Source organism: Trachemys scripta, chromosome 6 (genome assembly GCF_013100865.1).
Source record: "Trachemys scripta elegans isolate TJP31775 chromosome 6, CAS_Tse_1.0, whole genome shotgun sequence".
In the NCBI taxonomy this organism is placed as follows: Eukaryota; Metazoa; Chordata; order Testudines; family Emydidae; genus Trachemys; species Trachemys scripta.
In genome coordinates this window covers 125,847,885-125,872,888 of record NC_048303.1, presented here as the reverse complement: position 1 = coordinate 125,872,888, position 25,004 = coordinate 125,847,885, and the positions used below count along the sequence as shown (strand labels likewise).

At 43.7% G+C, this 25,004-nt stretch overlaps 1 protein-coding gene and 1 long non-coding RNA gene across 6 annotated transcripts in view; one reads left to right on the top strand and one right to left on the bottom strand.

The window, feature by feature from the left end:
- The first annotated feature begins 853 nt into the window (after positions 1–853).
- Positions 854–25,004, top strand: part of PSD3 (pleckstrin and Sec7 domain containing 3) — a 158,167-nt gene continuing 134,016 nt past the window's right edge. For 2 of the 5 annotated variants that reach the window (XM_034774827.1, XM_034774828.1), the window contains exons 1-2: positions 854–920; positions 11,113–11,224. In XM_034774827.1, coding sequence (XP_034630718.1) covers positions 900–920; positions 11,113–11,224 — 133 coding nt within the window. In that variant the 5' untranslated portion in view covers positions 854–899. Of the gene's footprint in view, positions 921–11,111; positions 11,225–11,941; positions 11,989–22,640; positions 22,906–25,004 lie in introns of those variants that run through there. The other 3 variants (XM_034774830.1, XM_034774831.1, XM_034774829.1) reach the window with 3 other exon arrangements.
- LOC117879559 lies at positions 16,915–23,493 on the bottom strand. Its single transcript, XR_004646305.1, has 2 exons — positions 23,343–23,493; positions 16,915–17,244 (listed from the first exon to the last, which is right to left on the bottom strand). It is a non-coding gene; the product is annotated as an uncharacterized LOC117879559 (long non-coding RNA).

Sequence of the window (25,004 nt, the reverse complement as noted above, 5' to 3'; positions counted from 1 at the left end):
CTGTGCAAGTTTTTTGTTGAGGTTGATGGCTTTCCCCTCCATACGGCTAAATTTAGTGCCTTGCATGGTGTCAAGTATCAGGGGGTAGCCGTGTTAGTCTGTATCCACAAAAACAACAAGGAGTCTGGTGGCACCTTAAAGACTAACCGATTTATTTGGGCATAAGCATCTGAAGAAGTGAGGTTTTTACCCATGAAAGCTTATGCCCAAATAAATCTGCTAGTCTTTAAGGTGCCACCAGACCCCTTGTTTTTTTTTTGTAGCTACAGACTAACACGGCTACCCCCTGATACTTAAAAACAAGTTTCTACACCTCGTGGTTACAGCGAAATCTTGACATTTTAAGCATTTATTATTTTGGATTGAGTTTTTTAAAAAGAACCTAAGGGGTTTAGGGGCCTAAATCAGTGGCACTTGTACTTCTAATAAAGGTGCATCAGAAAAACCTCTGCCTATGGGCACACAGCCAATCGCTGTGGTTTGAAGCCTGGTGCTTCCTGTAACCCTCCAATTGCTTCGTGCACAGCCGGGGGTATCTGGGCTTTCCCCTCCGGGGCTGCTGCTGCTGCTGTAGCTACTCCGGGCAGCTTGCCCGGCTGCGGGCGGGCCCGGTGCAGCCGCGGGACAGGGCACCCTTGTGCCGGCAGGGGAGGCGCCCCGCTCCGGGGGTGCACACTCGGCCTGTCCCCGCGCGAGCCCGGCAGCGGCTGTCCCGGCGCGCGGCCCCCCGCGCGCCCGCAGCAGCAGGTCCGTCGGCGCATGCGCGCCGGGCAGCCGCGGCGGCAGGCTCGCACATGCCCAGAGGCCGGGGCCAGGCTCTGTCCCGGCTCGCGGGGAAGTTCGGCGGGGCGGGGCGGGGCGGGGGGAGGCGCCGCCGCTCGCGGGGCCGGCGATGGGCGATGGACGGAGGAGATGGCGGGGTAAGGGAGCGCGGGGGGGGGGGGGGGGGGGGGGGCCCGCCCCCCGCGGGGGGGGGGCGGGGGGGTAACGCGGGGGTAACGCGGCGCTGCGCGGGGGAGCCCGGGCCCGCCCCCCGCGGGGGTTCCGCGGCACTTCCCGCTTTGCAGCGCCGGGCGCTCGGGCCCCGGCAGAGAGCCGGTCTCGCGGGGCTGCCCCCCGCGCTCTGGGAAGCGGGGTGCGCGAAACCAAGTCGGTCTTTGCAGAAGGTTTCTCCCGCCTGCAATCGCGCTGGCTGTGGAGTGTTGCAAACGGGACTGTCAGGTGTGCGGCAGGTGAGGACCAGGTTTGCATGAGCAGGTATTGCCCCCAGTGCCATTTCCCAGCGTCTTGGACTTTCAGATGCAATGCTGGTACTGAAACAATAACACCCTAGAGACCCTGTCGTCTTGTTATTTCCCAGGCAACATTCCCTTGGGTTCCTGGGGGTTTACACGAGGCAGGAAAGTGGGTAGCAATCCGTGTTCCGCTCGGCAGCGTCTTGCCAAAAGAAAAGAAGCAATCCCTGTGTTTTTCTTTGCTAATCTTGAGTTTAGCTATCAGGAAAGTTAGTTATGCATCCGAAGAAGTGGGCTGTAGCCCACGAAAGCTTATGCTCTAATAAATGTGTTAGTCTCTAAGGTGCCACAAGTACTCCTGTTCTTCTTTTTGTGAATACAGACTAACACGGCTGTTACTCTGAAATCAGGAAAGTTAGTGTGTGCTAGACGTTGAAACTTCCCGGATTTCCACTGTGTTGTGCTGCTAGTGTCACATCAGGTGTCTTCACCTAACACTCGGACTACATAGCAGGCAGGGTGCTCTGCTGCACTGACAGGTTTTATTTGTTCATAATTCCACTGTCTAGCATTACAGCTATTGTTGGGGGCAAGGCAGAGACTTGGGCTGAATCAACAACTCGTTCCTCTGTGTCTCCTAGCCGCAAAAGGACGCATGTCACTGTAAACAGTTAGCATAACCCCACAGGATACCGCTGGACGGGGTGCTTTGTCTGAGATAAAACATGACTGAAACGGTGTGGGAGAGCAACTGATAACTGGAAAGGTTATTGCTCTTGTAGTAACTTCAGCCATAGCCTAATGGTCCTTTGTGCAAAGTAGATAACAATGGAATCCCTATTTTATGAACTAATTGGGGACTAAGGGTTTCATAAAATCAAAAAGTTCATAAAAGTGACCACTTCAGAATGACAGTAGGTATACACCGTAAGTTGCACTACGGTGCACTGCGTTGCTTTTTTTTCTTCTTGTCCTTCAGACCGCTGAAAAGTGATTTCCAGTGCACTGAGGGCATCAGAATGTGCAGGGATGTCAACTTGTTCTTCATCAACATCACTTCCATTATATGACTTTTTTCCCTGTCAAGTAAACATGGTCTATATAACTAGTTGTTCATAAGATTGGCGTTTGTAAAATTAAGATTCTACTACAAAATGTAGAGAGAAATGTAAAACGGTGTATTAACTAAATTGTCATTCACAAACCTGTACAAATCGCCTCTTTCTCAGTAGCTGATTATGATCACTTCAGTCATTTGAGCTATATTTGTTTAGCTAGTGTTGTGGAAAGAAACCGCTTCCTTGAAATGCTATTTCATCAGTTAGTGAAACTATGGGGCAGATCCTGAGATGGTGTATTTCAGTGAGCTCCACTGAAATACACCATTGATTAACAGCATCTGAGGATCTGGCTACATATAGGCAGTTGCACTTTGTTGGGGCTTTCTTTCTGGCATCACTTGGCTTCTGAATCTATATGAAAAGGTATTTCTCCTGCATTATTCATATCGCCCAAATCCTTTCCCCTATGCAGTGCTTGAGGAAATGGGCTCTATTAGGATTTCTAATGGGTCTGTCACCATAGGGCTAAGGGCTTGGTGCTAGGTAGTCCCATGAAAATTGGGAAAGAGGGAATCGAAATCCTATGGAGTGGCTTGCTACTGCAGTTGATGGCTCTGCAGTGGCTGGGCCATCTCTGTATATGTCTGGTGGATTTGCATGACAGGACTTCAATTTCCAGTCTTGATATAAGAATTTTTTGATAGGTTTGTGGGAATTAGCATCACACAACTTCAGTAACTGTAGCGAAGGGACCCAGTTGTTCCGTTTGCATGTGCATAAACTGGGTTCTTACCAGGGACCTACCACTAATATCTGGATGCTTGCAAATTGGAGATAATAGAGCAAGGAATCCAGCAAATAAACTAGATTTCTCCTTCCTTTCCAAGAGGTTGCTGGGTGAGGGAAGAGTGCAAGTTTTCTTCTGTTGCTCTTGTGGCTAAAAAAGTGGGTTTGCACCTAGGAATGACCACACACCTCAGCACTCAGAGCGATCTCCTCTGGAAAGGAGTGCCATACTTTTGGGCTAGTTGCTAGGAAAGCCGCTCTCGAGGAATAAGGGTGCAATACCTGAGTAAGAGGGGCTCTTTTACATAGCCTGGGCCAGTGCAGTGTAGGGTCTTCAAGATGAGTGCTGTTGGTAGCCCATATTATGAGAAGTGCAATGGAGTGATGTACTGTTGGCAGCTAGGGTTGCTGCCATGGTCTGGAGCTTTAAGGTCAATGTGCTTATTCCCAAGCACAGGGAGGTGCAGTGACTAGCCTGGAAGCCACAAAGGTGTGAATCACAGTGGCCAAGCCAGGTCTGATGGTGCAAGATACAGCTGCCCTTTCACCAACGAAGGGAAGGCACTTTGGCAGCCATGGCTGATAAGGTGAGATCAGTACAGGTTACTATTTGAATGCAGAAAAGCTTCCGGCTCTATAAAAGGGTATGGGACCGGAGAGTCAGGGATGGGTTTTAAGATGAGTGTGCGTGGTTGTGGAGTAGTTAGTGTTGATGGTAGAGAGAGTTAAAGGTCATCCTGTGCATAACTGACTATATGTTAGGGCCCTGACTGGAGGGGTACCTGAATGGCTCCCAGCTCTGGAGGCTGTGTGCTGCTAGGTTGGTGAACTGAGGATCAGTGGGAGGTAGTGGAGTGGTATCAGCTGTTCTCTGAAAGCTCAAAAGACCCAACCCTTAGTCTGAAAAGAGACTATCCAGGTGTCGAGTTGACATTGCCTCACGAGTCCATTAGCAGCAGACTTACACAAGTTAAGAGCGAAGATGCTATTTGTACTCTGTTAATATGTGGCTACAAAACCAAGTAATCAGAATGTATAAACAACATCTGATTAGAGGATTAAGTGATCAGGCATGCATATCCTGTCTCTGGGACATTTGACCTGGTTTCTCAGGAAAGTTACATTGATTAATCAGATATTTAACAGAAAATCTAATCTGATCTGGTAATGAACATGGTTCTCTACTTCCTTTTTTACTATCAAATGCACAGCTGAAGTGTTGGCTTATCTTCAAATAACAGCAGCTCATACAATTATTACCTCAGTGACACATTTATCTCTACACACTGAACAACAAATGTCAGGATTAATAGCAAGAGTCTCTTAGGCTCAGGATATGGTTTTATTCTAGTTAACAGGAAGAACCTTCAGGTTTTTATACTCCAGTGACTATTTCCAAAACCAACCAGGACACTGCTGTGGAAACTCTTTTTTAGAGTCACAAAATATCATGTTAGTTTCAGATCTGTTTTCCACAAGCCCCTGTTGATTGGCATTGATTATATTACCTTCATGTTGCATGGTCTTTCACTGGCTGCCATGGACCTGGCCTTCCCAAGCTGCACAGAGGTCCCTGGGGAGTGAGGATTATCAGCCATGAGACAGGTGGCCTCTAGCCGAAAGGGACTGCACTACTGTGATCTTTCGAAATGTTACCCTGTGATGCTGGCTGTTCCACCACGGACCTGGGGTGCTGGAAACTCTCTTGTATCTCACTGGTCAGTTGTGCACAGGGTTGTACTAGTCTCTGGGGCTCTGCTTTTGCGCCTTACATGGGCAGTCCACATAGAGGAAGACCCAACTGCTCTGCTACCACCTCAGATGCTAGTGGTTTAAGCCCCAAGCTCTGTCCTGCGGTATTATGCTTGTGACCTTCTGCTTTCTCTGTTTATCTGGAATTCACCTGCTGGCCCCTGCCCCCAAGAAGAAAAGGAAGATGTCCAAAAAGGACAAAAAATACCTTCTTCCTTCATGGGGGAAGCGGCATTCTTGAGGGGGGAGACTTCCTCCCCAGGGCCAGATGAACGCATAGGCAGTCTAGGCACATGTCGAGGGCCCAGGTTTTTGTTTTTGTTTTTTTTTGGGGGGGGACGGACGGACACCGAGCAGGGATGTAACACCCGTGCACTAGGTTGCAATGCCACTCACTCAAATTTGGCCTCGCCCCCATTGTGATGGAGGGGTGGCAAGGCCCAACCTGAGTGGGCAGTGGGATGGCCAGTGCTGCTTCTCCACTCTGCTGCTGTGGGGCCAGCTCCTGCCCCAGACCACTAGCCAGAGATTCGCCGCCCCAGGCACAGGATGGGGAACTGCAGTTGTGCCTGCACAGGGAAGCTGGCCAGGAGAGCGGCAGCGAGAGCCCTGGGCATGAGGGGGGCAGCATATGTGCAGTGGGAGCCAGTGGCTGACTGATCTGGGGAGGAGGGGGGTTGACTAAGCAACAACTGTGTATGTGTGCTTAGAGCCCAGCGACGGGCTGGTCTGGCCCTGTTCCTTACCCTTGGATAGCTCTCTCTGTGAATCTGGCTGTAATAGTGGCAGTGGGATTTTTGAGTCTGATTTAAACAAGCCCCTTATTACAGTTAAACATGCCCCTCCAGAAATCATTATGCCCCAGAAGGGTCACTGTCTAATGCAGAGGTTCTCAAACTGGGGGTCGGGACCCCTCAGGGGGTCACGAGGTTATTACATGGGGGGTCACGAGCTGTCAGTCTCCACCCCAAACCCCGCTTTGCCTCCAGCATTTATAATGGTATTAAATATATTTAAAAGTGTTTTTAATTGATAAGGGGGGTTGCACTCAGAGGCTTGCTATGTGAAAGGGGTCACCAGTACAAAACTTTGAGAATCACTGGTCTAATGTTCAATAACTCAGCATCAGTCTGATTAACGTCCTTTTGAAGGTGGTTGCACACAGGTGGCTTTCATTGCGAATACTAGACCAGTGTGTTCTGGCCGAGGTAGTCAAATGTGGGGCTTTAAGTTTGTGGGTCGATGTCTAGATAACTGGCCTGACTCTTAAAAGTGCACGCACAGGAGCTTGCACTGGGGGATCTGGTGAGGGCTTGGCACTCTGGGAAATCAGGCCATCCACTTAGATACCTAAAGACTGATTCAGCAACCTAGCTTCAGATTTAAACAAAATAAATAAATCTTGGCCTTAGACACCTTAAAGGCCTCTGTGTCTTTTAAAAATGTACTGTTCTGCCATGAAGGGTAAAACAGGGTAAACCACATACAGGTGCACTGCACTGGAGTATCACTAAGGACCACCATTAAAGGCCTAATGCACCACTGAAGCCTTAGTGAGAATTCTTTGCATTGGAATCAGTTTTAATGGATATGAACTGCATACACAAATGCCTAGGGAATTTTCATGGGAAACTACACTGAGAGACATATAATTTGCTACCTTCTTTTTTGTTACTTCATGCAGCCCTCAAGCTGCTAAATGAGAACAGCGGGTCTAGGTGACATGGGGGAGAGCCATGTGTGCTGTGCACTTTCAAATAGCTTTCTGTATTTAGTAAGCCCGAGCATGACATGCTGCAGAAATGGAGTTGGTGAGTAGGGTGGGACCTCGCTGCCACAAGGCTAAGAGCGTAATATGATTTAAAGAGTGTTATTACTTGCTTATGAGGCATGTTTCTTCCTAACCTCCAGCTGAGGGAGTTGGCTTATGCCCTGAAGTATGAGGATTTATATCACTTCCAAACTTATATTTATTTTTTAATCCTTACTAATGCAGCTCGGAATGTTCCCTGTAAACGTCCAGGTTTTTTCTGAATGCTGCTAAACTCTTGGCTTCTGAGACCTTGTGACTCCAATGGGCTTTGGGTCAGCCCCAAAGTTAGTGGCAAAATTGGGAACAGAAATCAGGAATCTTAACTCCCAGCATTGTGCTTGAGCGAACCGTTCCAGCCGGGCCTTTACTGCAGCACAGTCTTCAGAGACAGACTTAATGGCAGCTGTCACTCCATGATGTTAAAACTGCACTACTTCTGGCTAAGATCTTTAAAAATGGGTGCCTAAAGTTAAAGTCCTAAGCAGGACCGGCTCTGGCTTTTTGGCCGTCCCAAGCAAAAAAAACAAAAACGGGGTGGCCAGAACGGCAAAGCAAAAAAAAAACCATGCGGTGTGGTCGGAGCGTGGGTGCAGGGGGACCGGGTGGGGGTGGCGGGAGGGAGCGGGCGGGAGAGAGAGAGAAGGGGGTGGCCAGGGCTACAGTGGGGGCGCTGCCACACGGCCCCTCCCGCTGCACCGCCTCCTGCCGCGAGGGCTCCGGTCAGCGGGGAGGGAAGGAAGAGGACTGCCCTGCAGGGGGCTCTGGTTCTCCGGGCCGCTGCCCCCTACAGGGCGGCCGGAGCGGAACAAAAAAAGAAGTGGCCGTGCCGCCCTAGGATTGGGCAGAACGCCGCCTCCAACAATCTGCCGCCCCAAGCACCATTTTGCTCAGCTGGTGCCTGGAGCCGGCCCTGGTCCTAAGGGCCTGAGCCTCATTTACAGTAAAGCCCGTTTATAATGCCAAAGCGGTATAATAGAGGTCTGAAAGTCAGGATATAGTCCAGTGAAAATAATAGGGCTGTCAAGGCATTAAAAAAATTAAGCGCAATTAAACAACAATAGAATAGCATTTATTTAAATATCTTTCGCTGTTTTCTACATTTTCAAATATATTGATTTCAATTACAACACAGAACACAAAGTGTACAGTGCTCACTTTATTTTTTATTACAAATATTTTCACAGTAAAAAACAAAATAAATAGTATTTTTCAATTCATCTAATACAAGTACTGTAGTGCAATCTCTTTATCGTGAAAGCTGAACTTACAAATGTAGAATTCTATACAAAAAAAACCTGCATTCAAAAATAAAACAATGTAAAACTTTAGTGGACTTGTAGGCTCTTAGTCCTACTTCAGCCAATTGCTCAGACAAACAAGGTTGGTTACAATTTGCAGGACATAATGTTGCCCGCTTCTTGTTTACAATGTCACCTGAAAGTGAGAACAGGCGTTCGCCTGGCACTGATGTAGCCAACATCACAAGAGATTTACGTGCTAGATGTGCTAAAGATTCATATGTCCCTTCATGCTTCAACCACTATTTCAGAGGACACGCCTCCATGCTGATGATTGGTTTTGACCGATAACAATCCAAAGCTAAGCGGACTGACGTATGTTCGTTTTCATCATCTGAGTCAGATGCCACCAGCAGGTTGATTTTCTTTTTTTGATGGTTTGGGTTCTGTAGTTTCCGTATCTGAGTGTTGCTCTTTGAGGACTTCTGAAAGCCTGCCCCACACCCTATTTCGATCAGATTTTGGACGGCACTTCAGATTCTTAAACCTTGGGTCGAGTGCTGTAGCTACTTTTAGAAATCTCACATTGGTACCTTCTTTGCGTTTTGTCAGATCTGCTGTGAAAGTGTTCTTAAAACGAACAACATGTGCTGGGTGATCATCCAAAACTGCTATAACATGAAATATATGGCAGAATGTGGGTAAAACAGAGCAGAGACATACAGTTCTCCCCCAAGGAGAGAAATTTGATTAATGCACTATTTTTTTAACGCGCATCATCAGCATGGAAGCATGTCCTCTGGAATGGTGGCCAAAGCATGAAGGGGCATACGAATGTTTAGCATATCTGGCATGCAAATACCTTGCAACTCCAGCTACAAATGCCTGTTCTCACTTTCAGGTGACATTGTAAATAAGCAGCAGGAGTATCTCCCATAAATGTAAACAAACTTGTTTGTCTTAGCGATTGGCTGAACGAGAAGTAGGACTGAGTGGACGTGTGGGCTCTGAAGTTTTACATTGTTTTGTTTTTGAGTGCAGTTATGTAATAAAAAAAAAATCTACATTTGTAAGTTGCACTTTCAGGATAAAGAGATTGCACTACAGTACTTGTATGAGGTGAACTGAAAAATATTATTTCTTTTGTTTATCAGGTTTACAGTGCAAATATTTGTAATAAAAATAATATAAAGTGAGCACTGTACACTTTGTGTTCTGTGTTGTAATAGAAATCAATATATTTGAAAATGTAGAAAAACATCCACAAATATTTAATAAATTTCAGTTGGTATTCTATTGTTTAACATTGCAATTAATTGGGATTAATTTTTTTGAGTTAATTGCGTGAGTTAATTGCGACTAATTGACAGCCCTAGTAAATAAGAATTGTAGCCCAAGTCTATACTTAGACACCTGAGTAAGTGCCCATATTGTTTCCAAGAATGTTGAGCACTCTGTTGGTTTTTTTAGGTATCTGAAGGAAGATTTTAGTCTAATTTTAGGCACCCACTTTTATAAATCTTAGCCTATAAATTAAAACGACAGGAATTTCTGGCTCTTGTTGGATGATGCTTAGGATGTAGTGAACTGGAACAAGAATTTCTTTCCTGACAGCATGGCACAATTTGATACCGGTTCTGTATGGGTAGGAGCCCATCTAACTCCTTAGGGTAGTGAAGAGCGAATATGCTGGTTTAAAGACTTTGACTTTCATCACCTATTGATCTACTGGCACCTGTTGCTCAAGCAGCCACTGTTACACTTTTAGAAAGTCAAACCAGGTTTTTCTCTACACATGAAGAGGCCTCATTTGTGCGCCTGCTACAAGTGTACAATGAGAAGCATGTCTAATCCAAGTAGCTTCTTTATGAAGAATGCACAGCTTGTTTAATCATTTGGACAAATCTTTTGTCATACACTATTGTAGCTGGGCATAGTATGCAGCTGACTTGATTGGGCAGCTTCAGGAGGTTCCCTGTTAATAGCTATCCTGATGGATCAGGTCTCCTAAAAGGCTTCCCTCTTGAGACCCTTGTTCTTTTTACTGTCCAAATACTCATGACTCTCTGTGTAGGATTTTATACACCAACCATCAAAAGGCTGAGCCAAATTCAGCAAAGGTGGTTCAGCAGAAGAAAGTTAGGGGAGGAGTGGCCAGGGAAGACTGCAGCAGCTGTTTGGGAATGGGGGGTGAGGTGCTCATCTGCCCATCCATCCATTGCAGAAAACATAACGGGTGAAATCCTGAACCTGCTGAAGTCAGCTGCAAAACTTCCATTGACTTCGGGGGGGCCAGGATTCCACCCGAAAGGCCATCTCCATCTCTAGATTCTGTGATTAAATAGCCCCAGCAATATAGATCCTTATCATGAAGTTTGTGTTTCTAAGTCTTTCCTGAGCCCTTAGCGAGGACCCACCTTTAGCAAGCTGTAATCCTGCTTGTTCAGTAGATTGCGACACTAACTTCTCCACAAAACAAGGCCTTCTTTTAATATGGAGTAAATTTTGAACTCTTAGTCAGACCTTTTCTTAGTGTGCACCTTTTATGCCTAAGTCTTCCAGGCAGTAATGCTCCCAAAGTGGAAAGAGATTTGGGAGCAAAACTTACTAATCAGTATTCTTTATAGTTGATCATTTCTCTCTTTCCCCCATTGCTTATAATTCTGTTACATGGACAGTCACACATGACAGAAGAAATCCAGTGCCCAAAACTTACTACAAAGAAATATCACCTAGTATAGAAGGTATTATTTATTCAGTGTTGCAGAATTCATCTTGAAAAACTTGAGCGTGCTCCTCAATTGGGAAATGGTAATTTTTAAAGAAGATTTTAATGTGCCTTTCAGTATTTGTTCCTACAGTGACTTGGGGTCCGGTTTTCAAACTGGGTGCCTAAAGCTATATGCATAGGCCAAGGTCCTTTGAAAGTGATCACTGACTTTGCTGAGTACCCACCCTCTGTTAACTAAGCCCCTTAAGGTGCTGCAAATTTGGGCCCCAAAATCACTGCTCACTCCTGAAAATCTTGACCGTAAGACTTAGAGATGGACTTCTCAAAAGTGCTTCGCCTTGGCCTGACTCTCGTCCCATTGACTTCAGAGGCGGAAGGGTTTGCTCTGTGCAAAGTGATTTTGAAAATCCCTAGTCGATGACATGCAGAATGATTCAGTATTAACATTCCACGTTTTAAGTGAAAGACTAACCCTGTTTTTGTGTTGACTCTACAGGCAGAAGCGTTTGTTTGGGTTAACGATGTATTGGCTCATTCCCAGAGTGTTGCCAAGGCCAGATATGAATTTCTGTTTGGTGGGTCAGAAACACAGAAACCTTCAGAAACAGGTAAGTGCTTTTTCCACGGCTTGAAGGACATACAGAGCCTGATTCTCAGTTACACTGAAGCTAGCTTACAGTGTACTGAGGTAAAAGTGCTTAAAAGTGCATGTTGACCTAATTTGCAGCGTAAAGGAGCCTTGCTCTAAATGAGAATTGGACCCCTTGTGTCAGCACTGATGTGACTGCAATCCTGTAGCATGTAGCACTGCCTTCCTCTCTGTTTCAATGGGGACACTATCACGTGACTGTAAAAGTTGTGTGCCAGACACGTTCAGTATTTCTCCAGGAGTCTGTACAGTAAGTCTCACAGCTCCTCTTTCTGCCAGCTGTACAATGTGAGTAATTTTAACCACACTTTCTAACACTGTATGAATCAAATCATTGCCAATTCTTTTGATATTCACTGCATGTACACGTAAAGTGTTTCTGGATGATTCTATATCTGTAGCTACAATTACCTAAGATTTAATTTAGCTATTCTAGGCTGAACACTCAAGCTAAACTTTTTTCTCTGTTTGTATTGGAAAAACTCCACTCACCATTTTATTTTCTGGATGCAGCAGCAAGAAGTAATATCTAGGGGTCAGTCTCCTGTTCGATAGTAAGGACGTTCGCCTCCTCCCCCAGCTAGCCCTGGGCCAAGCAGAGTAAAGAACTATAGTGGAGATGCCCATTTCTCTCAGTTCTTGTTTGGATTACTACAAATCCTTGCCTTTATTTCAGGAGTGAGAGGCAGTCTAGTCTGAGGAGATGCTACTCCTTGCATCTTGGTAAGTTTAAACCTTCCAGATCATGGGCTGTCGTTAGGATGCCATTTTTAGTTAAAAGGAGGAGTCTTTGATCACCAAAATTGTGCAAGAATCTGTTCAGAAGCAGATTTTGAAGTGGGCAGAAAAACTAAATGAACAGAATTCAAGTCCAGACGATGAGTAATTTCTCCAAGGCTCTTGCTGAATTTTATCTTTGTTTTTATCAGGAAATCCAACACGCCTAATTTTTTAACTTGTTTATTTAGGAAATGTAAACAACTTTACAGATCATCACCAAATATGTTACCAAAGTACAACATGATTCACTATGAACTCATCTCTTGTTTAGAGTATCATTAGGCAACAGCAGAGTTGTCATGCATGTTCAGTGTTTCTGGAAACATCTTAACCTGAGAATTCTGTCTTTACTAACTAACAAACCAAAGCAAGTCCTCATATGTGCTACCATTCAGAGAAATTTGTCAAATGCAATGGCTTTTGTGGGCAAACGTATTGAATAAATACTTACTACCTACCTACCTATCTATTAGTCCTCTGTCTGCTGGGCTGTGTACATAACGTCAACAACTTCCAGTATTTCTCAGAGCCATTCCTCACCCCTGCCAACCCTGTTACCAGTGAGAAATTACCAATAGTCTAGGAGCTATTAATAAATGAAAGATTTGTTCTTGGTAATCTGCTTAAGGGCTCCCTAGAGGGAGTGGTTTAAAAGGAATATGTGTTAATAAATGTTCAACAATTGTAATACTTGGTTACAATTGCACCCTAATACTATTTAATAATTGAACATGTCCACCATATAGGCACTCCCCCCCCCCCCATAATTTCATCAATATCTTTCCCCACTCTGTATGTATGTCTGTATTTTAACCTTTTTGGTTTAAGGTACCATTCAAACAGTAGCTCAAAGAAACTCTTATTTTAGTACAAATTGAGGTTGCCCGTCCACACCTCAGTCCAAAACCAAAACCTACTGCTCTGGAGGAAAGAATACCCAAATCTATTCCCTCTTATGGACGCATTCTTCTTAGCAAAGTTGTTTGCAAAAGCCAAGTATAAACTAATTAATTCTTTGTTTCCTTTTAGTCCAGAAGCCCTCTCTCCTATTCAGTTTTACTGCCTTTCTTATAAAACAAATTCTCTAAAAATGTTGCGAGACCACACTGACCTGAAGGTACTGGTACTGTGGGAAAGTGGACCAGCTGTGTTAAGAAAAGATGCCAGTAAACAATTGGCTAATTTCATGTATTCCATGTCTCTCCCAGTCTTTATCCTGGGAGAAAAATGGACCAAAGTGCTCCTTAGTTGAAGAGTGAGTGAGTGTGTGTGTGTGTGTGTGTGTGTCACGGATGGAAAATAATTTTATCTTTAGCTCTCTCTGTCTCAAACACAGCCTTGCCAAAGCATGGGTATGAACTTACAGAGACCACTGACCAACTGGGAAGGCAGCATTTGTCTGGCATTTCTGTTTAACCAAGCACCACTTTTGGGGTCAGTTGGGAAGAGGCTCTGGGCCTGGAAGATCCTCTCCTCTACCTTATTGAAAGCCTTTTAAAAATCACAGGACAAACTTGCATGGTGTTTCTTCAGTTTTTGAAAACGTGGTGTAAGGGAGTGGATTCACCCCTGCGGCGCCTCCTGCTGGTCGTCCATGGGAATTAGCTCTGCCAGCCTTGGAGCGCCCTCTGCAGGCCGGTGATCCGCCTTACCGCTGGCCCCCGTGTCCCTCCCAGGACCCAGTGTCCCTTTCTCCGAGTTGCTGCCCCCCTTGCAGTATCCCCACATTCTGGGTCTCTCCACCCACTAACCCCACCTTGCCCCAGTGTAAGGCTACTGCCAGTCACCATCTAGCCCCACGCCCAGGGACAGATTGCACTATCAGCCACTCATCACTGGCAAGGAGGGTTTGGACCTGCTGCCTTGGCCTACCCCTGGGCTGCCCTCTGCAACCCCCAGTACCTATTAGCCCAATGCTAGGCCGCAGCCTGGGGCTTTCCAGGCTGGAGCTCCCCAGCTCCTCTGCCTTTCCCTAGCCCTGCTCCACTCAGGACCCTGTCTCTAGCTCCCTACAGCCAGGCCCATCTCCCTCTACAGGCAGAGGTGTTAGCTGGGGTGCTGCCCCCTAGCAGTAACCCCTTTCTCTCAGGGTCTCCCCTGCCAGGCAGGAGCGGGTGTCCACCCCACTACAGTGGACATGCCAGACTAGTATGAAATTACACACAAGCAAGGGTTGATGTACTAAGAAAGGGGGGGGGGGGAGAGCAGATGTTATTAAAGTAAACGAAGACAGCTTCTTAGCCATATGCTGCTAATAACTTTCAGAAACAAAGCCAAACGTAGTTTGACTTGAGATGGGAATTCCATTCGTTCGTCTTTTGCTTGTCTTGTTCAAATGTGGGGAAATATTTGTGTTGCCGTACGGCTCAATCACTTCAGCACCCAATTACAGGTCGGGTCTCCCAGGAACTTCACAGAATACATGTGAAGTCTCCCAACCCCTCCAAGTCTCTTTTTTTGTTGGGTGGTAAAAAGCAGCTCCTTATTCCTGAGCCAATCAGAAAAGGGCGATTGCCCTGAAAAGGAGGGAGGGGTTGAGGTGATTAGCTGTGAGAAAGAAGTGGTTTGTCCAGAAGTTTACAAAATGGCGAATTCTGTTTAGAGAAATTGACAGTAAGTGGAATAAGCTTCAGCATGTTTTGCCACAGCTATGCAAATTGGCACTAGTTGAAGGCCAGAAGGATAAAGCAGATTGTAGGCAAATGGTATCTTACCCAGTCCTGTTGAAGGGCTTATAAAGTTGTCAGGAAAAAACAAAATGTCTCTTCCCTGTCTTGTTTAAAGCTAATAAAGTCTAAGTCTTGTCAGAGGGCTCTTTCCAAGAGGCTTTAAAAACACAACTTGAAAAAACTTCACCAGAGCTCAATTCCTGCCCAAGGTTGTTCCCTCTTCCCCCGTGTATTTCACAGATAGGAAGCTGTCTGGGAAATAGGGAGTGAGCAGATAGACGTGCTGTAGGGAGCAGAAAGGAGTTCACCCCCTCCGGGTATCCTGCAGGAGGCAATCCCACTTATCCTCCTGCTACCTTGGTGCTTTCCTTACCCAAATCCCATCCCTTTGGCTTCTCAAAACTTTTCAAAAGCAAAACTAAACATGACTATACAAGATACTTCCTGAGTCTACTCACTAATTGAAAAATCACTTATTTACATGGATTTGGAAACCTGGAGTATGTAAGTATGTATGGAAATCAGATAGCTATTGGTTAAATATTCTTATCTCTTACATTTAGGCACACCCCTTTGTAGCTTCAATGTGTTTTTTTAAATAAAATTAAAAAAGAAAAAATCCAGATAACTCCATGTGAAGGTAGAAGGTACATCTCAGCAACTTGAGAGTAAAAAAAAAGTCCCTACAAAATGTTTGTTTTTAAAAGAAATGAGAGAGCCAGGAAATTCATCATTACAGTGAAGTTGGAAAATAAACCAAAATGTTTGGTATGGAAATACAGTTAGGGCACCTGAATAACCTTTATTCGGACCCTGTGTTGATTCTTTGAGGGCGGTAACTCTGACAACCTTATCCCAATGAACAGTCTAATCTTACCAGTCATCAAACATCTTAGAATGCTTTCCTCTTAACTGTACAGTTGTCATGCAAATTCTAGCCGCCTTTACAGCTACAGGAAAAGACTTGCTTTACAAATTCCTGATGAGCCAGTTCACAGTTCAAGGGGCCATTATCTTTTGGGTTACAATAAGATGCCATGTGCTACCAATTACGCAAGGCAAGAATTGCCTGCATTTCTTCACCTACAAACCTCCCGAGCCTCAATCCAGAGCACCGCACTGTAGCTGTTGTTTGTACAAGCTCAGTAGGGTGACCAGACAGGAAGTGTGAAAAATCAGGATGGGAGTGGGGGGTAATAGGAACCTATATAAGAAAAAGACCCAAAAATCGTGACTGTCCCTATAAAATCGGGACATCTGGTCACCCTAAAGCTCAGTCCCTTCTGTAGCCTGAGACTGTCAACTTGTGGCAAAAGAGTCTGGTCGCCTTATGTAAAGAAAATATCAGAATACTTTTCTCACACACTTGACTAAGCACTGTGCTTGTCTCACTAATCTTTCTGCCTCCCTTTGCTCTCCTCCTCTGCCCCACTTGCCTCACTGCCCTTCTCCACATCATTTCCTCTTTCTTCCTGCCTCCACTCCTCTCAACAGATAAACCTCCCCTTCCCATCCCCATCCCTACTTTCCGCATCCTCCTTCCATCAGGTAATGTTTCCCTGAACCTTTGTTCTCCCTATATCCCTTCCTTGTCGCTAAATTCCCTGCCAAATTCCTGTCCCTTAGGTTCCACATGTTCCTACCCTGCTCCCCTCTCTACCTTTCTCCTGTTTCCTCTCGACTGCCCCCCTCATCTAAAAACCCAATCAGCCATGACCTTTTCATCTCTCACTCTTTCCACTCCCAAGGCAATTCTGAACACCTGGATTTCTTTCTCTGAGGTTCCCCTCTGCAGCTGTGCTCTCTTGGTGAACCCCCAAACTTCTTTTTCTAAGAGGCCAAAGCAGAGATTATTCTTTATGTATAAGGGGTTAACTGGAATGGACAGAAAACACAAGGAGAAATATATGGAATGTACCCAAATTAAATGGGATTCAAATGCAAAATTTTAAAAATGGTGAAATTCAAGCCTCCATCTGTAAATTCATCACTTCGTCAAATGTATTTGAATCCACAGGTTGTGAATGGATTTTCAGCTAGTTACCCCACTGCAATCCCGGCTATATTAAAGAGTAGCCAGAGTTCTGAAACATTTGTGTGGGACTGTGTTACACTGTCTCATAGTTAACACCTGGAACTCATTGTCACAAGATGCAGTGTGGCAAATAGCGTAGTAAGGAAGAGGATATTCATAGCTACATTTGACAGGATTAAACTTTTTTTTTTTATTAAATGAAAGATATAAACACCATAATAGTTCAGGCCATCAAACAGTGCCTAATTGATGGGGATTTAGGAAGAACAGATTATTCAATGCTTTTTCACTATGCAGTTGCTTGCACCTTCCTCTGAAACATCTGGTATTGGCCACAGTCAGATGAACCATGAGTCTGATCAAGTGTGGCAGCTCCCATTTTGTTATTCCTCCCTTTGGCATGCTCCATGGCCAGTCAAGGACTGAATGCTGCAGATGTGAGGCTAGCCCCAGAATCAGCACTGACAGACTAGAAATCCAGACTTCAATAACGACCTGAGGAAACAAAATAAAAGGCTCTGAGGCATTATACTATCAACTGTATTGTTTTGTAAGAGGGCTCTGGAAACAACCTGACCTAAATCTGAAAACAGGGTGGTTAAAGTTGTTATAATAACCGGCAGCTGCTTTCTGTGAAGGAGATAACCACATCTTAGACTCAATAAACACTGCAGCTCAGGGTCAAGGATATCACAGCAAACGAGTTAAAGAAAAGAAGTTGAAAGTATATTATTAAGGTTGCAGAATCAAGCACTCAGGAGTAAGGAAGTGCCAGTCTTAAGGTAACAGTATCTTCATACTACAGCCTGGGAACAGAGACACAGAGATCAGGGGCAACATTTGCAAAAGAGTCCATTCGTTTTGGATACCTGTTTTGAGCTACGTGGGGCCTGACTTTTTCAAAGGCACTGAGCATCCGTGATTCCCCCTGACTTCAACTGCAGTTGTGAGCACTCAGCGCTTCTGAAATTCAGGCCCCAGGTGCCTTGCATTGGACACCCAGAAAACGAGGAACCCATCATGAGTGACCGCCTGTGAAAAGTTTGCTTTAAGTAACTTGCCCAGCCTCACAAGGGAACTCTGGCAGAAGCAGGATAGAATCTGATTCCCCCAGGACAGCATTCAGCTGCCTTAACCACAAAACTGTCCTTCATTGTCCTGTAATCCCCTTCCTCCTTCACTGTACACCTGGCAGCTTTGCAACGAATAAGGCAGGGGCACAACAGTCTCCTTCACTGCACAACCCTGACTGAGCCCCAGAGTACGCCGTGGAAAAAATAGTATGTGGTCATATTATTAAACACGGTCTTATAATGGATGTGCATAGCGGGGGTCTGACATAACATGGACATTTGTGGCATAGCCAGGAATAGAACAGACATTTCCTGGGTCACAAGCTGATGCTTTCCCCTGCTGTAACTTCCTTCTTTTTACATTGCCCAACCTCCTAAGGGGAAACTCCTCGTTCACTGTAGAACCCTGCTGAAACGCGTCTGCTTAATATCCGGCTGCACCTTTACCAGCAACGTCTCCTCTTGGTTTAAGTCCCAAAAATATAGGTAGTCTTTGTGCCTGTCTGCCTCAATATTCAGTGCCTGTAATGTGTTGTGGGGTGGCTGATTGGTCCCAGGTCTGAAAATAAAATACATCTGAACATTTTTGTGTGTGATTTCTTTTGGGGTGGCTGCAAAGATCCATAGTTTGTCGCTAAATGCCGCTATGGGGAATATGGGAATATGATCATTTCCTTTAGACCCTCATTGCCAATAAAAACCCTCCTCGGAAGTCTGCAGATTCTCTGTGTGTAAGTTTGGTCTCCTTTGAGCATTTAGCATGAGTGGCTTAAGTAGTGGTGCATTAAGAAATGCAGTACAGTCCTTACTCCTAACCATCACTTGCCCCTCAGATGCCCCGAGAACCTCAGCAATTAGGGCTGTCGATTAATCGCAGTTAGCTCATGCGATTAACTAAAAAGATTAATCGTGATAAAAAAATAATTGTGATTAATCGCAGTTTTAATTACACTGTTAAACAATGGAATGCAATTGAAATTTATTAAATATTTTTGGATTTTTTTTCAATATTTTCAGATATATTAATTTCAATTACAACACAGAATACAAAGTGTACAGTGCTCACTTTGTATTATTATTTTGACTACAAATATTTGCACTGTAAAATGATAAAAGAAATAGTATTTTTCGCCTCATACAGGCACTGTAGTGCAATCTCTTTATCATGAAAGTGCAACTTACAAATGTAGATTTTTGTTGTTGTTACATAACTGCACTCAAACAAAACAATGTAAAACTTTAGAGCCTACAGGTCCACTTAGTCAGGGCCGGCTCCAGGGTTTTGGCCGCCCCAAGCAGTCAAACGAAAACAAAACAAAAAAGCCGTGATTGCGATCTGCGGCGGCAATTTGGTGGGAGGTCCTTCACTCCCAGGCGGAGTGAGGGACCGTCCGCCGAATTGCCGCTGAATACCTGGACGTGCTGCCCCTCTCCTGAGCGGCCGCCCCAAGCACCTGCTTGAGAAGCTGGTGCCTGGAGCCGGCCCTGCACTTAGTCCTACTTTTTCAGCCAATCGCTAAGACAAACAAGTTTGTTTACATTTACGGGAGATAATGGTGTCTGCTGCTTATTTACAATGTCACCTGAAAGTGAGAACAGGCATTACATGCCAGATATGCTAAACATTCATATGCCCCTTCATGTTTGGGCCACCATTCCAGAGGACATGCTTCCATGCTGATGACGCTTGTTAAAAAAATAATGTGTTAATTAAATTTGTGACTGAACTCCTTGGGGGAGAATTGTATGTCTCCTGCTCTTTTTTACCTGCATTCTGCAATATATTTCATATTATAGCAGTCTCGGATGATGACCCAGCACGTGTTCGTTTTAAGAACACTTTCACTGCAGATTTGACAAAATGCAAAGAAGGTACCAATGTGATTTCTAAAGATAGTTACAGCACTGTACCCAAGAATCTGAAGTGCTTTCCAAAATCTCAGAGGGATGAGGTGTGGAGCAGGCTTTCAGAAGTCTTAAAAGAGCAACACTCCAATGCGGAAACTACAGAACCCGAACCATCAAAAACAAGAATCAATATTTGATGGTATCTGACTCAGATGATGAAAATGAACATGTGTCGGTCCACACTGCTTTGGATCGTTATCGAGCAGAACCTGTCATCAGCATGGACGCGTGTCGTCTGGAATGGTGGTTGAAGCATGAAGGGACATATTTAGCGCATCTGGCACATAAATATCTTGTAACACCGACTACAACAGTGCCATGCGAACGTCTGTTCTGACTTTCAGGTGACATTGTAAACAAGAAGCGGACAGCATTATCTGCTGCAAATGTAAACAAACTTGTTTGAGCGATTGGCTGAACAAGAAGGAGGACTGAGTGGTCTTGTAGGCTCTAAAGTTTTACATTGTTTTATTTTTGAATGCAGTTAATTTTTTGTACATAATCCTACATTTGTAAGGTCAACTTTCATGATAAAGAGATTGCACTACAGTACTTGTATTAGATGAATTGAAAAATGCTATTTATTTTGTTTTTGACAGTGCAAATATTTGCACTAATAAAAATAAATATAAAGTGAGCACTGTACACTTTGTATTCTGTGTTGTAATTGGAATCAATATATTTGAAAATGTAGAAAACATCCAAAAATATTTAAATAAATGCTATTCTATTATTATTTAACAGCATGGTTAATTGCATGATTAATCACGATTAACTTTTTTAATCGCTTGACAGCCCTATCAGCAATTACATGTTGTTGGTTTTCCAAAAATTCAATAGTATAGCTAAAGACTGGGTTTTTAAAAAACTTTTCCCGAGCCCAACCGTTTTAAAAAGCATAAGTCAGATCCCAGGCAAATAATGAGATTTTAAAAATAATAAATTTGTGGGTTTTTTTTAATGTGCTTTGTGTTTTTTTGAGCTGTTAGGGGGTCACATTTTTACAGCTATTAACTCTTTTTAAAAAAAAAAAAAAAAAAAAAAAGGGAAGCTGAGAGTCTAATGTAATTACTTGAATCCAGGAGCTGGGGCTTTAAGAAGAATACCAAATATTATGAGACTGGCAAAAACATTGTGAGAATTGGTAATGCATCGGATACAGACTAACACGGCTGCTACCCTGAAACCATCAGAATACTGAGTTCAGTTGTTTTTCCATCCATCCCTGTTCCATGAACTCATTTCAGCCTGTGCTAGCAGCTGCTCTGTTCTACTATTGCAGCTTTCAAGGTAATGACCCTAGAGATTGAGCCATCTCATTGGCCATCTGTGGCCACTACAGCAGTTTGTAATTAATAATCCTTTGTGCTGAATTCTCCTAGGACAGGCTGGATGTTATTCTTGAACTTTTGTCTTGTTCCAAGGGTATTGTTACGTGCAGGCCTCTGAGTTGGTGCAGAATGATGGCGTCTTCTCTCCAGCCTGCGGGGTAGTCTAGTGAAGCCTGCTACCATTGGATTTTTAGTTTTTATGCGTTTTTAGTTGCACTGTAGACTTCACAACACTCCTAACCATTTGGAGGAGTTGGCAGTGTTTGAAAAGATGGCGTTTAAGGTTGAGTTACACAGTATTGCCAACCCGAAGTGTTAAAGTCAGGACCCAAAATATCATGAGACTTAAAGAATAAATCTTGTGTTCTTTTAAGTTGCTGTCTGATCTTTGAGCTTGTTAGAGTTTACATTTTCAAGCTTTTTTTTTTTTTTTTAATGAATGCTGGGATTCTGACATAACCACAGGACTCCAGGCACTGGGAGTTCAAAAAGAATACTATCAGGAGTTCGTGATAACATCGTAATACTTGGTCACAATGAAGATAGCAGGAACTTCTGATCCCCACTTCTTTCCTTTTGGCTGTCTCTCTCCACCTCCTCCTGTAAAACAATTTCCCTTTCATACATCTCCCAGCCCTTTCTCCCCTTTCTTTCATGTAAATTCTGGAGGTTTCCTGGTTTCAGCTAAAGGGCATATGAAGCTCAGGCAATATTTTTGTTGCTAGCAGACAGCTTGAAAATCCTGAGGAGAGGTGCCAGGCAGAGCAGGAAGATCAACGTAGGAAGATCAAAACAGAGAGATTTGGATATTTGCTGTACCATTATAGAAGAGTTGTACTATGATTATGCAAATCCTTCTATTTTGGCTAATAAAGTTCATCCACCAGTCGGAACCAATCAAGGCACAGGGAGTTGCATCATTTAGAAACTAAAGAACTGCAGAAAAAAACGATTTGTAAGTGTACAGTATCCCTGCTGTCTGATTGGCTGAGCCAGTTCCATTTCTGTGTGATACGAGATACTCTTGATAAAATCAGATAGTTCCAGTATTGTTAGAGGGACTTTAAGATGACACTTTAGGAGGTTCTGTGCCTTTGAGATGGTTAAGTTAGTAAGAAAATTCCATGACTCCTGCAAGTTGTTGTTCAGTGATATACACTAATATTCTGTATCACCAATGGTACTTTCCCTCCTTAAACAAAAGATTTTTTTTTTTGCTTAAATTTGAAAAAAAGAAAAGGAAAAACAAAAGGAAAGCATAATTAGTATAAATTCTTCAATTTTTTTAATTTAAAATATAGCTTATGAACAGTACACGGGCTTGGGGGCAATTAAAATATAAGAAACTTGTCTTTGTGTGCAGTCATGCTTGCATCAGAGAAGATGCGCTATAATGCGAAAGTGCCATTGTGCCTCTGTTACTCCAAGGCTAGTATTACACTCTCAGAACTGCCTTTGTACTCTTGATTCTTTTGTGTTGATGAATCTGATTATAATAAAACAAACTCCTGTTAATCATAAATATCTCCCCGGAAATAATCTTCTCAACTATAGAAAATCCCTAGTGGAGCTATTTTCTATAAGCTGCCAAGTTGGACTCCTTAGCTTCTGTGATAGAGTGAATGAGACTGCAGTTCCCTCATCAGTTTCATAATGCTCAGAATGCTTCCATGTACATCTCCGTGTGCAATGCAGGGCAGCGGGCTGCCAGGAAATTTGAAACTATTTTGATTCCAGTTGACTAGAACAGCAGCAATTGAATTAACTTGTATCATTATAGATAAACTGATGATCTATGCATATTCATTGACCAATGGGTAACTGCTGGAGCTACAGTAATCTCTGTGAGTAGGAGACTTTGTTGAAATAAATATATATTTAGCTAGCTAGCTAACAGAGAGAGAGAGAGAGAGAGAGACATTTTTGTAAAATGTTCCTGTGAAAATGTCTTTCTATATTTGTAATGTGTGTTTGATTCATTTTCTTTTTGCTTCCTAGCCTTTCCTTTACTATGCCATGACCAAGCTCCTGTGTTAGATTGAAATTTGATGGTTGATTATTTACATGTGAAGTATCGTATTTATGCCAGTGCAGATTAGGTAATGGATTCTTTAAATCTCTAGGCATCAAAAAAGTGCCAGCTGTTCTCAGGCTATATTTTCCAGTGTCTCAGCTTTCCTTCCGTACACTTCTCTTGCTATTTTAGCTTAGAGCCTTTTTATTTTTTATTTTGCTTTATCGAAAGAAGCAACCTTAAATGGAAAATAGAAATTGGTGTTACCTGAAAGAGTGTATCCTTTCATCGTTTATTGTTCTGCTTATCTTCAGCGGAGCACCTGATTTTGCTGTTCCTTTTCTAGCCTTGTTTGTAATGCAGTCATGTTGGGGGATGGGGGCTAGACAGGATATGCTGGGAGCTGTAGCAAGACATGATGCTGTGGTGGTGGATGGGAAGAGGGGGAGGGGTTTCCCTTAAAGAACTCGAGCTCCTTTAAACACTGCTACCTGAAATAAGGCACTAGCGTTGTAGTGAGCCTTTTTTAAGAACAGGTGGTCGCTGGTCGACCTTCCAGAATGTGTTCCTGCAAAGAATAGAGACCATGGTAAAGTTGACTGTGGAAGTTGGTTCTGTAGGTCATATCAGAAAAGGTTATTGCTTTGATTGCTTATTTCACATGTTTTCTTTAGGAACATTTTAGATTGAATCTACAAAAAGAAGAACAGGAGCCCACTACTTCGGGCTGTAGTCCACGAAAGCTTATGCTCTAATAAATTTGTTAGTCTCTAAGGTGCCACAAGTACTCCTGTTCTTCTTTTTGCGGATACAGACTAACACGGCTGCTACTCTGAAACCTTAGATTGAATCTAGTTTGAGATAATCAATTTGCTGTTTCTTCCTGGGACTCCAATAAAGGGCCAGATTCTTATTTAGAGTAGGGCTCTTTCACAACCCTGGCCGTGTAAAGGGACCTTGGAGTGGGCTTTATATTGGAAGATCAGTATAACGGGGGATGTAGTGTAAATGAGAATAAGACCCTAAATCTCTACTGCAAACGTGTAGTTTTTGCTTTAGCCCAGTGAGTCTTTTAACTAGCACTCCTCTATTCTTTGGATGCACCGTAAAGCTTTGGCCTTGGTTTTGCTAGGGATTAGGTTACTTATGGAGTTAATGAAAAAAATGAAAACATCAGAAACTTGTTGTGAGTTGTTTACTGCTTTACTAAGCAGCTGCCTTGTCACATAGAGTGAGTGGGGAAGCTCACAGCTGTGCCCTATATTCATTGCCTGAAAACTAAGCTCTGTACTGTTTTTCTTGGATTGCTTCAGAAGCCAAGATGGCCTTTGAGACTGACAAATCCCTTGCAAGGGTTTTAGGTTTAAAACATGGTCACTGATTGTCCTTGTAGCTTACCTGCTACAGTCAGCATGCAGCTGGCTTGTGAAACTCATGCAGGCAAAGCTGAATGCATGTTGGAAGCATTCTGGCTGCTTCTAGAAATGCATTTTCTAAGCAGTTCTTCAGCATATGAGAGGAAGTCATGGCCGTTTAGCTGTGTTTAGGCAAAAATATTTAAGTAAGGAACTCCTTATAAGTAGAGCCCTGCAAACCTGTGGATATCTGCTTTATATCAGATGCAGATATCCGCCGACCATTTTTGCGGCTCGGATGCAGATACAAATAATTCAGCCTATCCGTGTGCTTAGGTAGTGGTTAATAAATACTGCTTAGAAACTGTTCAGCCTTCTTTCACTCTCCTATACATTTGCTGAAGAACTAGTAGGTTAAAAAACTGGTTCAGCATCTGCCTATTTCTCTTTTAAAAATTCCATTTGATCTGTCTTTGGAGATAGGGCCACAAACTGTATTGCCACGATGCACTGCTAAGGACAGGTTAGGATTATCTGAAAGAGTTGGGTGCCATTAATAACGTCCCTATGAATT